The 13,680-nt window shown below is 39.8% G+C and overlaps 1 protein-coding gene across 3 annotated transcripts in view; it reads left to right on the forward strand.

The window, feature by feature from the left end:
- SPPL2B (signal peptide peptidase like 2B) overlaps positions 1–11,711 on the forward strand; it is a 36,083-nt gene extending 24,372 nt beyond the window's left edge. The window contains exons 12-16 of one of the 3 annotated variants that reach the window (XM_019609977.2): positions 374–473; positions 1,124–1,201; positions 2,675–2,835; positions 4,547–4,790; positions 5,432–11,711. In XM_019609977.2, coding sequence (XP_019465522.1) covers positions 374–473; positions 1,124–1,201; positions 2,675–2,835; positions 4,547–4,790; positions 5,432–5,451 — 603 coding nt within the window. In that variant the 3' untranslated portion in view covers positions 5,452–11,711. Of the gene's footprint in view, positions 1–373; positions 474–1,123; positions 1,202–2,674; positions 2,904–4,546 lie in introns of all 3 variants that reach the window. The other 2 variants (XM_003213152.4, XM_010724736.3) reach the window with 2 other exon arrangements.
- The last annotated feature ends 1,969 nt before the right edge of the window (positions 11,712–13,680 follow it).

The following is a 13,680-nucleotide window of genomic DNA, read 5'->3' on the forward strand; positions in this document are numbered from 1 at the left end:
ATTAATATACAGAGTTGTGAAATGTCTTTTTTACTGAGAATTTAAATATTTAATTGTTCTCATGTCATAGAATCATAGAGACACCAAGGTTGGAAAAGACCTCCAGGCTCATCCATCCAACCTTCCACCTACCACCAATATTTCCCACCAAACCATGTCCCTTAGTACCACATCCAGACTCAACTACAGTTTGTTTGTTGTCAGTAATGTTAACAAAGTATACCTAACATAAGGATCTATAACGTACACATATATATGTGTGTGTACGTTTGCTCTATCTGTAGTCTTCAGTTCCAACACAAACAGGAACAAGATCTGGTGTCAGTATATAGAGAAAAGTTTTTCATAGGGCTTATGTCTCTTTCATTCTAAGCTCCCAATGGTCCTGAAGGTCCCACGACTGAACTCCTCCCCACTGGCTCTGTGTGACAGACCTTTTTCTCTCCTAGGATTTGGAGACATTTTAGTTCCAGGTATTTCTTCTTTGCTGTGTTAAGAATTGTACTTGCTGCACTGTCAAATTAGTTCCTCCTCTTCTTCCTCTTCAAATGGAAAGCTTGTTTTGAAGTATGCGTTTTTCCCCCCCCCGCACTTTTTTTCAGCAAGAAAATGCATTTTAATTTTATGGTTCAGTTGCTCACTCAGCGAAGTAAAGAAATGCAGAGAAATTTGAAGAGTTAATTCAGCAAATGGTGTTTTGATATAGACATTTTTAATGGTGTGATGATGAGGAATCTCCTTGTCCATTTGCCCATGATTTGAGGTGCCACATACCTGACACTCAAAACTTAGTAATTACTAATCACACAGCATCCGGTGCTACCACCACACCTCTCAATATGGCATCAGACAGTATCTGGAAGTACACCTAATGCTGTTGTAGCTGAAAAAAATGTATATTCTGACTTTCAGACTTCTGATAAATTATTTGTTTGTTTTCTTATGTTGGGAAACTTCAGCTGTTTGTGCTTTCCTCCCTCCCCCAACCCAATCTTACACTTAAAATTGTTGCTTTTAGAATATCATGTGTAACAACCGTATATCACCTCTGAAGGTTATATTTCTTGTATTGATCTTCGTGGATGGGTTGAAAACATGTTATAATTGCTCTTTTCTTTCCTAGGTTTACTGGTGGCCTATTGCCATAGATTTGATATTCAAGTGCAATCATCCAGAGTATATTTTGTAGCCTGCACAATAGGTATGTTTAATACTGATATTTTGACACATAGTATGCACTGTTATACATGCTTAGTTAATCATTCTAGATTCAGTCCTTTCAGTCCTTACATTTCTTGCATATGGAAGTTCAGGTTCAAAGATATTTTATTTTGACTTTGTTCTTTACTTTTTGTGTGTTCCATGACTTGATGGCATAGTGAATTACTTTATAATGATGTAATACCTTCAAATTGGTTCTAAATTGGTTCCAAACTTTAGTTTGTGGAATCCAGAGTTGCATGTTGTGGACTTCCAAGTGACTGCAAAATACGATCTTACTTTGTTACAAAGACACCAGAAATCTGTATTCATGCCAGCAAAGACTTAATTTCCTCAAAGTTTTCTGCCAGTATTCTGCTTTAGAAATCCTTGTAAAAATAGCTAGGTTCTTAGGAGACTCAAAGCAAGGATAGAAAAATCCTTTTATTTCACTTGTTGTTTTTTTTTTAATCAATTTCTACATTAATGAAGAGTTGACATCGTTATTGCAGGAATAAGAACTACCACATGCTACACTGTATTAACAAAATTAGGATCAGCAGGATGAGAGAAGTGTTTGTTCCCTCAGTTTGGCTCTTAAGACTGAGTCTAGAACACTCTGTCTAGCTTGGGGATCCTTTGAGAGACTTTGTCATGCTGGAGTAAATCCAGTGGCTGGATGCTGAAGCGCATGGCACTCAAAGAAGAAAAGGAAAGGAGAGAAGATTCTTTTGTTGTCCACAGTTATCTAATGTGAGAATGCAAGAGAAGTCTGAGTGTAGTCTCTGTAAGTGTATAGGGAAGAGATAATATATGAAGAATGAATGTAAGTCACAAAAAGAAAGATTTCAATTAAATATCAGGAACTCTCTAATCTAAATTGATTTTGAACAACTGGATAAAACTATTACTGAGTGTTCCAATCATTTGGCTTCTGAACAAAAGACAGTTGGCTCTGAAAATGTGATTGAAAATATTACCACATATTTTGCCATATAAATGCTTTTACTGTGCTTATTTTCTGCAGAATGCTTGCAGTACTTAAAGGCAAAATAAGACATTATGCAGCTGGCATTGTTATTAGTGAGAAACAGCCAAAGGCCATCCAAACAAGAAGCATGTATTTTAACAGTCAAAATAACCATCTGTATCTGTGTTCATAAATACAATAAGAGAAACAAAATATTTTATTTTCCTTCTCTGAAAGTGCTTAAGATAATTTTTTTGATTGCACAGTGTGTGCTAGGCCAATCACAGTACTCTCACAGTATTCTCACAATAGAAAGACAGCAGTATCTCAAAGTACTGTTCCAAATTTATCATGTATGTACTCTGCTCATGTTTTAAAAAGTTGCTTTACATATTACATTAATAAAGAATCCTATAAGAATACTTATTTTGCAAATTATTTAGTTGCACTTGTGTCAAGCTATGCCCGAATAACTTCTTTTCTGCTGATTCTGTTTCCTTCCAGCATATGGCATAGGCCTTCTTGTGACCTTTGTCGCCTTGGCATTAATGCAGATGGGTCAGCCAGCTCTGCTCTACTTGGTACCCTGCACTCTAATCACCAGCTTTGCTGTGGCTCTTTGGAGAAAGGAGCTTGCAATGTTCTGGACGGGCAGCGGCTTTGCGGTGAATACCAGTTTGATATGAGTGTCTTCAAGAAATACTAATATTATAAAAACCTAACTAAAATTAAAGTTGAGTAAAATATTGCAGTATTATCCACCAAAGCCAAATATTTTTACTTTTTTTTTAATGCACTTTTTTTTTCCCCTAAGTAATGTTTTCATTTTCTTTCTTTAATGTTTATGGCCACTTAAACTGACTAGTGAAAAGTAAAGTAGAACCCTGTCTATCCTTCATTCTGCCACAGTTTACTGGTTTAATCTTTGTTGAAAGTATCATTGTCGTTTCGGTAAGTAGCTCCTTAAAAAATATTTATCTTCCTATTTTCTCCTAGTCTACTGCTTATAAAAATCTAGTTAAGTATATTGAATCATCATGTGATGTTTCTCTGTGGTATAAATGAAACTCATTTGATTATGAATGGAATAATTTATATTATGAGGCATGACTATAGATTGTGATGAATTGCCCCAAAGGGAAGAATCTATCTAGCTGGAGGTTCTCTCCCAGTGAGTTTTATTTTGTTCTTCAGTTATTTTTTTTATAACCTGCACAGCCTTTCTCTAGAGAACTGATTTAGTTATTGAAAAAATTATTAGTGATCATCTAGAATGTGTTGGAAAAGTTGCTGGTTGCCATGCACTGATAGTAAAAGTGATCAAAGCCAGAGAATGCAGAAGTGCCAAAGTGCTGTCTGCTTGTTCCTGAGTAATCAACAGAGCACGTGAGGAATCATGAGTGAGGAATCATCCAGCTACAGATTCTGTTTCTTTCATCTTTTCCAGACTTTAATTCTTTATTCCTGTTAATTGGTACAACCCATCTCCTTGGTCATTATCGATTGCTTACAATTCCTGACTTTGTACAGATAGTAATGTTTCTTGTTTTAGGGTCCCTCAGTAAGAATGTAAAATGTGATAGAACTGCTTGAGCCAGCAAATGGCATTTCTTATTATTACAGAAAGCCCAGTAGTATGCAGTTAGCTGGGTAGGGCCTGCAGGAAATCTGTCACAACTGATAAACCAAGAATAAGGGATTAAAACTGCTGCTGTTAACATCACCCAAAGATTACGATCAAATTAATGAAAGGCAATCCCTTATAAACCTGTAATAGCAGGACTCCCAGGAGGAACTTAGCAAATAAGTTCTTCCTCACAAAGAAAATCTTAGAAAAATGATAATCCATTTGTTCTTGCAGGTCTTATTTGGAGGAGCGGTATTTCCTGGTTACAAATGCTGTACGCATTTCACTGCTTACAGTCAACCAAACACTCATCTGCAAGTTGTTGTTTTCTTCTTTAGGACTATGCCATCTAATAATACTTTGCTCCCATAGCCTTACCAAAATTCTGTCTTAGAATTTTAGACTAGAAATCATGAGTTCAAGCAGCGGTTCAAAACTAAATTTTTACTGTAAATAATAAAAGTTTGGTGGGTTTTAAAAAGCTATTGGACAAATCCCTGGAACAAAAATCCCCTTATGCACCCTAAATGGCAAAGGTAGGATAACTTGTATGCATGTCACCGTCACTGGAGAATGGTAAGGGATGTTGTGCCTTTTGTCTTCACCTCGTGTGACCATTTTGATCATACCTGACACCTGACTGGAGTTGAATATGTTTGTTGTAAACTCTAATATCTCTATAGTTAATTCTACTCTTCACAGCAGTAATAATTTCTGCTTTTCATCACTCTGTCATCTTTTGTTTGCAGAAAGACCTACCTCAGCCTCCCTTGGTGATAGCTTCTGTCAACTGCCCTCAGCTTCCTAAAGATAGCAACGTACCAGCTTCTCAACAGGAGACAGAGGACATGGCCAACCCTACCCTCCATGTGAAGGAGCTGCACAGCCCTACCTTGGCTGCAGAGGAGCCAGCTGATGACACAAAGACGGAACAGTCAGAAGTTTCTATCACAAAGAGTGAGGAACCAGCTGGGCACAAGGACGACCTTGAAAGTAAATCTCTAAACCTCAAGCAAAAACAGCTGGAATAAACAATTTGATAGGAACTCCGTATTTTCCCTTACAAACTTTCATGTAAAACCAGTATGTATTTAGACTGGTTCAGTAGTATTCACGTTCATTGAGGAACCTCGGTGGGAGTCTGATCATCAAATCCAACAAAGAATGTTCTGCCTCCAGCTTTGGTACAGCTATACACTTCAAACATATTTGAAATATGGTGCTCTACAAGGGTTCTGATGTATGGATTTCAATTATCATTTTATTAGTGAATGCCTTTGACTGATCCATTTTAATTATACCAGGGTAGTATTATGAGTCTTTATTTACACAGTACTCTGTGCTTTGTGGCTGTTTTTGCTGCTTTAGCATAGTGTAGGTTAACATGGAAGAAAAGCATTGAACAAGTCTGCTACAATGCTTAACTGAAAGAAACACAAGAGGACTTTAGCACTTTCCCTATTGTCACCTTTTACTTTTTCTACTTGTCAAAGCCATTGATGCAAGGGAATGCTTTAGTATAAGCTGACATTCAGGAAATGCAGAGAGTGGTTAAATTGCCAGCCTCTGAAAGGATTTATACTACCAAGGTGCATTAAATGCATCTCTTAAACTTCTTTCTTTTTTACTTCCAGGTACCTGTGTTGGCTACTAGTCTAGTTTAAAAGGTAGGATGAATGGAGCTACAAGAAGCTCGCTAAGCACTCCATGAACTCCAGGGGTTGTCTCTGAAAAGAAGGTGTTTGTGACAGAACACCACCTGGTAGAATAAGGATATTAAGAATATTTGCTTTAGAAATGGAATATGTGCCAGATAAATAAGCAAGTAGGTAGTAATGTTAAACTAAACTTAATTATTTTCATTGGGGAAAATGTTACAGTAAAACAGCAAAAAGAATAATTAAAACCTCGAGAGCCTAAACTGATGAACTTTAAGGAACATGGTTGTGGTCACTAACTGAAGAAAAGAATCTGATATTTTCATTCTCAAGGGAACACACGGTGCTATAGTAGGTTGTGATTTAGAGCTACTTGCTGCTTCGTAACCAATCAGCTGCCTCAAATAATGTTTTGTCTTCATCCCAGGAGGAGCTGAAGCATGGCCTGTCAGGTTCTGGAAAGAGGCTGTGATCTATATTGCCCCTCTTGTTAAGTGACATTGCAAAGGACACAGTTTGTAAGTGTAAAACTATTTGGGGTGCAGATGGTCTTAATTTATATTCCTGAAATTAGACATTTTCTTGTGTAACGTGATTGAGTCTTTTATGCATATTTTATGGGGAGATGATGAGATTTGTGTACCATTTGTTCTATATATGAACATTTGGCTTTATCAAAAGCATTTGTGTTTTACATTTAAATTGCAGTCCCCTAATGCCTCAAACAATTCATGTTAAAACTGAGAAAGAAAACAGAAGTGTTCTGGGATCCTGGAACATGTTTCAAAATTGCATGGGAGAAATGCTTTTCAGAGCATCATTTACAAAAGCATCATCATTTTGTCCCAGTCTGAGGCAATGATTTTAAATTAAGAGTCTCCAGTTGGCGTGTTGAGTTCAATTCCAAAAGGTTCTCCTTTAATGTCTGTCTGTTAAACTTCAGCCTTCATCTCTTTGGCTAGGTCTTCCAGAAGTTTGCCCTGTGGTTTTCTTTTTTGGACGCTCATTTCTCATCTGTTTTGCATTGGGTGGGTAATATTCTTTCTCTGGAATGTGAAAAGATTTCTGTAAAACCACAATGTGGAATCAGAATTTTTGCCCTCTTCTTAAAGCTCTGTCTGATAGGTTGATTTCATAGTGTAAGTCCCAAGTCCTGCACTGCATTTAATTTATGAATGACCCAAATGGAAGATAGTAGTATTAAAGACATCTGGGTTATTTTTGTTCTTGTTTTCTTCAGTCTCCTCTTTGATGGACAATGTCTGCCAGTGGTAATCTGAACTTCAACTAACTAAAAAGCAATGGAGGCATTAAACTGAAAATATCAGCCAGCTGGATTATGCCTTAATTTAAACCATTGTATAAGTTTATATATAAAGAAAACAATCCTGTGTTTAAATAATGAACTTGACAAACAATGATAAAAGTTTGGAGAACGACTCCAAGTTCTATGGTGTTTTTTTTGCTTTGATTGTTTTTCAGTCACAGAACTGTAGGGAGTAATTTTTATACACCGAGGTCAGTAGTTTTCTGATGATGAAGCATTAAGTTTTATCACTTTCTTGAAAATGTATTTTAACATTTGTTCTCGTGTGGGTTAGGAAACAGTTTATTTCTCAAATTGTTTATAACTCAATGAAAGTGGAAGATTAATAACACTGATTAACTTGTAGACACCTGGTAGTTGCTTATGTTTCATTCTAAATGGGTCTGCATATGCTTCACCTTCGTGTTTTGGATGGTTTTCCATCTATTTAAGTGTAAGTTTGTTGTGTGTGTTTTTCTTCTTCTTAAACTACGGATATCAGAGTGGGGAAAAAAAAAATAGTTACTCAGTGCAATATCTCCAGTTGAAGTATATAAACAGTTACATACTTTGACTATTGCAGTACTGTACACCTTTGGTGCACCAGTTTGGCTGCGACTGTTTGGACCCTGTTCAATCACTCCCATCAGAAACCAAGGTTGTGCTTTTCTGTCTTTCCCTGAATGTAAAATTTAATGTTGTACAGGAAAATGTCAAAATATGCTCAGTGTAGTTGATTCTGATTTTATTTGATGATTGCAGATGTAAATCCCACACTAAACTTGAGTTAAAAGGCTGCTTTTGGAGTAACGTTAAAGTGCTTTGTTTTTAATGCTTTGGATTACCTGAGTAGCAAGGGACAGATTCTTTCCTGGGTCAAAAATTACTAACCATGAGTCAATGCATTGGACTGAGTGGGTTTGACTTGTATCCTCCTGAAGGGTTGCACAAATGCAGCTGAAACCAGAATGTGACATCAAGGATCCTTATGGGAGTGGCAAGGGAGAAGTACTCCAAATCCTCTGTTAATTTACGTGAGTCATCTTTTTCACTTGTCACATTTCTTCACAATATCAAATTTCTTGATTTTGTTGCTGTTTTTTTTTTACCTGTTCCCTGACCTCACATAGTCAGTGAAACTTGTCCTTCAGAAGCTGCTCTTTTTTTTTTCATTACAGTAGCCCTGTCTGTCTGTTGTTAAGAATGCCTTCCATTTTTCAGACATGCCCATTAGAATCGTTTTTTTGCATCTGTGATGCATCATTGCTAAGACTCTATGGCCATAATGTTAATGCCAGTTGATTTCTAAGCACGCTGCAAAATACCACAGACTGTGGAGCCAGGAAAAAGGTAGCTACTGAACAGAGCTGCAGTAAAACAATTTGAAACTGCTGAAGGTGACTGCATCCATCAGTCAAACAACACAACATCTGGGAGATGTGTATTTACCTGCAGTTCTTGTTTTGCTCTGTAGCTTTGGTGGATAGCAGAATGCTTAGTTATCATTGTGTTGGGTTTTGTTGTTCTTTTTAAAGCTGTTTCAAAATGGAATTGTTGGGTCACCATGTGTGTTCAGTGCCTCCTCTGGATGTTTCACCCTACAGCTTGTAGAGCTTTGTTACTGACTTAGAACATTTCTCAGTTCTCTTCTTAACTTCTTTACTTCCTATTAATTGCCTTTGGCCATGAAGGAGTCCTTCCTTCCTTTCATTCAGCTGTTTGTATACCTCCCCTGGCTAGCCCAGTAAAAATTAAAAGCAAATAAGAGCATGCCTATATTGGCTCTTGAAGTGAGTGCTCACATACAGCTCTTTTATTGTGAGATCCTACAATTCTGCCCTGCAGTTTTGTTTCTGTCTTCTCCTTATCCCATAGTTGTGTAGTGCATGTATCATTTTTCATGTAGGAATGGCGTTAGAATCAATAGATATGGGGTTGGTGGTGGGGAAGAAGACCAGATAATAATTGCAGTGGCTGGCCATGGGAAGCATAGGAAACCTGAAGTCCAGAAAGGTGGGGAGTTCATAGCTCAGTGGGAAAGCATTGTGGTTGACAGGTCAGATCTCACCTTACAGAGATGTGTTTGATTTTGTCTTGCTAATGTGAAGCCCGTAAATCCTGGGGCAGAAATCGCATCAAAGCACACGTTAAATAGTTGCAATGTTTTTTCTACCAAGATAAGAAATGTTATCTTTTGAAATGTAGATTGAGTTGCATTGAATGGCATCTGAAATGTTTTCATTTCAATAATATGCTCTTCTGTGAGTCTTTCACCTTTGAATATCAAAGGTTAAATATTCAGGCAAATATTCAGATTATGTGGTGGGAGAAGGAGGTTTCACTGTCTTTAGATCAATGACAGATAATACACGATGGACTTAAATTGAGTTTTCTTGAACCAGGAATGAGTGTATTTTACACCAAGTCACCATTTCAGGCATTAGTACAGAACTTAACCTGGTTTTATGCAGTTAATTTGATTTCAGTTCATTCCTCCAGCAGTTCTTGGGAATGCTGTGGCTCTTGGTCCTATCATTGAACCACTGGTGGCCATGGTTATGAGTGGGCACTCTCCTGGTCTAATTTGGAGTTGTTCTCTTAACTGAAGACAACAATTCAGTTTATCAGATTTCTTGTTGTATTTTCCTGCTTGTTAATGTTCCCTATCTTTGTGTATGGCAAAACCTCATCTTAGGGAAAGCTTTGAAATGATCTGTAGGCTAGAAATCTGGAGTTGAGCTACAGTTCTCACACACAGTCTGTGATGTGAACTTCCTTTGGGTGTTCAGTGTAAAAGTTAGTTAGCTGAAAATATGCAGAGATGGGTCTGTGTAGGGAGGCAGCCTTGTTCTGTCGGAGTGGTGGCAGTGGTCTGAGCTTCTGTAAGTAGTTGTTGCCCACTTTTCTTCAGCTTGTTCTTTGTCACTTGTCCTCTCCAAGAACTGAATAGCTCAGTGGGAAGAGACCTTCAGAGATCATCACGTCCAACTGCCTGACCTCTTAGGGGCCAACCAGAACTGAATGAGGGCATTGTCCCAATAGGGCATCCACCACCTCTAGGAAATGTGCTTCTCACCTGAACTGCAGGGTTGCACATTATCTTTGTCCTGTGGAGATGTCACATCTTAACACTTCAGATGAATCTCCTCAGTCCTACAAGTCCCTGACAGATAGGCTCAGTTTGGCAACATAGGAAAGCAAAACTCCCTTTTGTAATGAAAGATGTGCTATGTGGATGATCTGTGTGCTGTCCTCATCACAGTACTTTGTTTTTTGTGCAGCCCATTGCTGGAGGAGCTGGGGATCTGGTAGCCAAGTCTGAGCAATGCTAGCGAGTCACTGGGATGTGTGGATCAGACATGAGGCTGCAGGCAAACAGAGCAGTATGAACAGGGTTTGTGGGGTAAGACTGGAGAGTATTTGCTCAGTGCTGCTGTCCTGGATGTTGATTTTTTAGGGAGCAGGAGGTAACATCAGTCAATCAGTTTTAGATGTCCAATGTCTCTGTGAAGGGGCTTTATGGTAACGTTCAGATAATAGCACATAGGGTGGAGTTGTGAAGACTGCAAACTCTGAAGGTTATTCCTTTTAGTACTTGTGAATGCATCCACTTAATTATAAAAATAAACAAATTGTGAGTACACAAACTTCTCAAGCTCTTGTTCCGTGAACTGCTGAAGGAAAGTCTTTCAGTTCCAAAAGCCGTGCTGTGATTTTTACTGCAGCTGAGCCTTTGCAGTTTGGCCCCTTAATAAAACTAAGTGAATAATTAAAACTAAATAAAAATCCATACTGAGGGAGTTGGCTGGGGTAGGAAGGCTGTGGCATAAAAGCTCTGTTCAAGTATCCTTTCTGCACATGGGCTGCTAATGCTACATGCACTGAAGCTTTGGAAAGGAGATGCAGAAATGCAGATGGGCCCTAAAGAGAAGGAATTTGGTTCTCTATAACGACGCAGTCAGTCATTAACAGTGCTGATAGCTGAATATCCTTCCCTGATTTTATCTTGCATCTCATTTGTTTTGTCAGCAAGTCAGTAAATTGTATTGGTTTCATAGTTTAATTGGCTGTGTTGCCAAACTGTAGGCAGCCTGGTGTGAATAGTGTCCTTTTGCACAAACTGTAGAAGATGTGGTATTTGCTAGGTGGTTACTTGGAAAATTACTGCCTGGTGTCTAAAAGAATAGATAAACCAGTAACATGGGGACTTGTATCTGTGATATATCTACGGTAGAAGTAAGGCCTGGTGGTGGTGGTTTGAAGGTAACAAAACACGTTCCTTTCTCAGTACCATCAACTTCTGCTGAAAGCAGCCAAGAGCCATTGCAGCAGCTGAGAGAAAAACATCATTTCCAAGTCGTAACATTTTGGCAAACATTCTGTTTTTCAGAGGTTGTAGGTCCTCCTGTAATACCCACATCAGCTCCTTGGTTCTGTCTGGGTGCGTTCTTCCCACTGTATGCCAAGTAGTTCCATGGTTTTGAGGTCAGCCCCTTCATCTGTCTGATCTGCAGCCTCGTGTCCGGCTGCGCAGCAAATCATCCCAGCTATTTTTGTGTGTGCAAATGCATTGTAAGACATCGCATTTCCAATCACCAAATGTAGGTTTTTTCCTTCTGTGATTTAAAACACAGGGGGAGGAAAGGAAAACCCAACGATTGTGTAATTACCACTGGGGGGAGATGTGAGGACAAGAGCTGGTTCGTATCCCAGGGCTTTCACTGGAGTGCACTTGTCTTTTCCATGTTTGCCTGTTTTGGGCACACACATATATGGTAAAAGAAAACAAACTTGAAAAAGACTTATCCGCTGAAATTGCTGTGTTTTTGTGGGTTTTTTTTTCCATCTGTTTTGCTTAAGGAAAAAAAAAAGGACTTTAGCCTTTTTTAGTTAAAAAATGTAAAGATTTTCTAAACCTGTAAAATAAAGATACTTAATTTTTGAACTGAATTTTGCTGTTCTGTATTACTGTTACATTTGAAATCCAATTGCGTGCTTCTTTTTCTTCTTTGCACTAAATGTGACAGAGTGCCTCTTGTGATTTAAGATACCTTGAGCTGCTCACACATTGAAGTACCCAAAGCAACCTGAGTTGAATATCCATACAAAACTCTTAAAACTTATTTTGGCCTTCTTGAGTCTTCTGTTCACATGCAGGACTCAAAACAAATCCTGAAACAGTCAACAAGGAATCTCTCTCTTCCTGCTGCCAATTCTCCCCTAGTGGGATCGTGGTACAGACAGGACTAAGCAGCTCCAGTTCCAGTGATGGGAAGGGAAGGTGAGCGCTGACAAACCCTCTGTTAGATACTGCAAGTCTCTGAGGAATTAGAGGGCACGTCACGGAGGTGTGGCACAAACAGAGTGGGTGTATTTCTACTCTACTCTTGTGTTCATGGTTGTTGGTATGTCCCACTGAATCACAGGGGGTAGAAAGGACCTTGAGATTGAATCCAGCCCCCTGCTAAAGCAGTTCCTTACAACAGATCACACAGGTAGGCGTCCAGATGGGTCTTGAATATCTCCAGAGAAGGAGAATTCATAACCTCTCTGGGCAGCCTCTTCCTGTGCTGCATCACCCTTACTTTTAGGCCATTACACCTCGTCCTATTCTATTATATTCTATTATTATAATTCTATTATAATAGAATTATTCATAGAATTATAGAATTGTTTGAGTTTAAAGGGAACGTTAAAGGCCACCTTGTTCCACTCCCTGCACTGAGCAGAGATACTACAGCTCCCTCAGCTACCCAGAGCCCCTCCAGCCTGAGGAAAGAATGAAAAACTTGTGTGGCTTTAACATTTGTATCACTCTATCTGATGCATGCATAAGTATGCACCAACGACCTGCCCTGTGGGACTATTTCTTCACCTGCAGGCCGTTTCTGTCAACTGTTCACTGCCTTGCTCAATTTGTAAGAACCACCTCAGGGGTCTCTGGAAGGAAAGGCTGCATTCTCCAGCAGTGATACTCAACTGATGGAAGCACAGGAACTGGTTTGCACAGAGATGCTGCCTGCCTGTAGGCTGTCCTCAGGGCCACTCTGAAACTCCCACCTGCAGAGCTCCTGCACAACCACGTGAGGACCTTCCAGTTGCAAACAGGTTTGTTGTCTTACACCATTGCATTTTCTTTGTACACATGAATAAGTGGGGACCCGTGCCCGCCTGGGGCCACGATGAATTGCACTGAGTGTGCATGAACTGCCCTGATCCTCAGCTACACCTCAGCTGTAACTAGAAGACAAACCCGAGTTTACATTTATACCCCATTGTCGCCCAGGTTGTTTTCAGTTGTTATCACAGAATCATAGAATGGCTTGGGTTGGAAGAGACCTCAAGGATCATGAAGCTCCAACCCCCATGCTGCAGGCAGGACCACCAACCTCCATATCTAATCCTAGCCCAGGGCCCCATCCAACCTGGCCTTGAACACCTCCAGGGATGGACGGGGCATCCACAGCCTCTCTGGGCAGCCAGGTCAGAGCCTTATCAAAGCAAAAGAACCAGGGCACACAACACTGAACCCAACTGTATTTCTCCCCATGCCATCAGCTTTCCCAGGGATTAGAATGAGAGGATTCATCTTTGAAATCCTTTCATGTACAGCAGAGAAGAGGGACGGAGCGGGTTTGGGATCGGAGCGCCCTGCGGTGCTTTCTGTGCGTCGGACGGTGCCGTTCAGCGCCCGCACGGTGTTACTGAACTTCGCCGAGCAGTTCTGGTTGCCGGGACGAGCTCAGCCCTTCAAGCACCGCTTTTCCCTCCGTCCTTCTGCTGAAACGCTGCCGAATCGAAGAGAGCCGCAGAACGAAGCACAGAAACCACGCCGCGGGCTCAGAGCTCGGATGTCCCCGCTCGAATTTCCAAACAGGAGAAGAATTTGCGCCTCGGGCCGGAGCCGGGCAGAAAAGCG

This window comes from Meleagris gallopavo, chromosome 30 (genome assembly GCF_000146605.3).
Source record: "Meleagris gallopavo isolate NT-WF06-2002-E0010 breed Aviagen turkey brand Nicholas breeding stock chromosome 30, Turkey_5.1, whole genome shotgun sequence".
NCBI classification, from domain to species: Eukaryota; Metazoa; Chordata; class Aves; order Galliformes; family Phasianidae; genus Meleagris; species Meleagris gallopavo.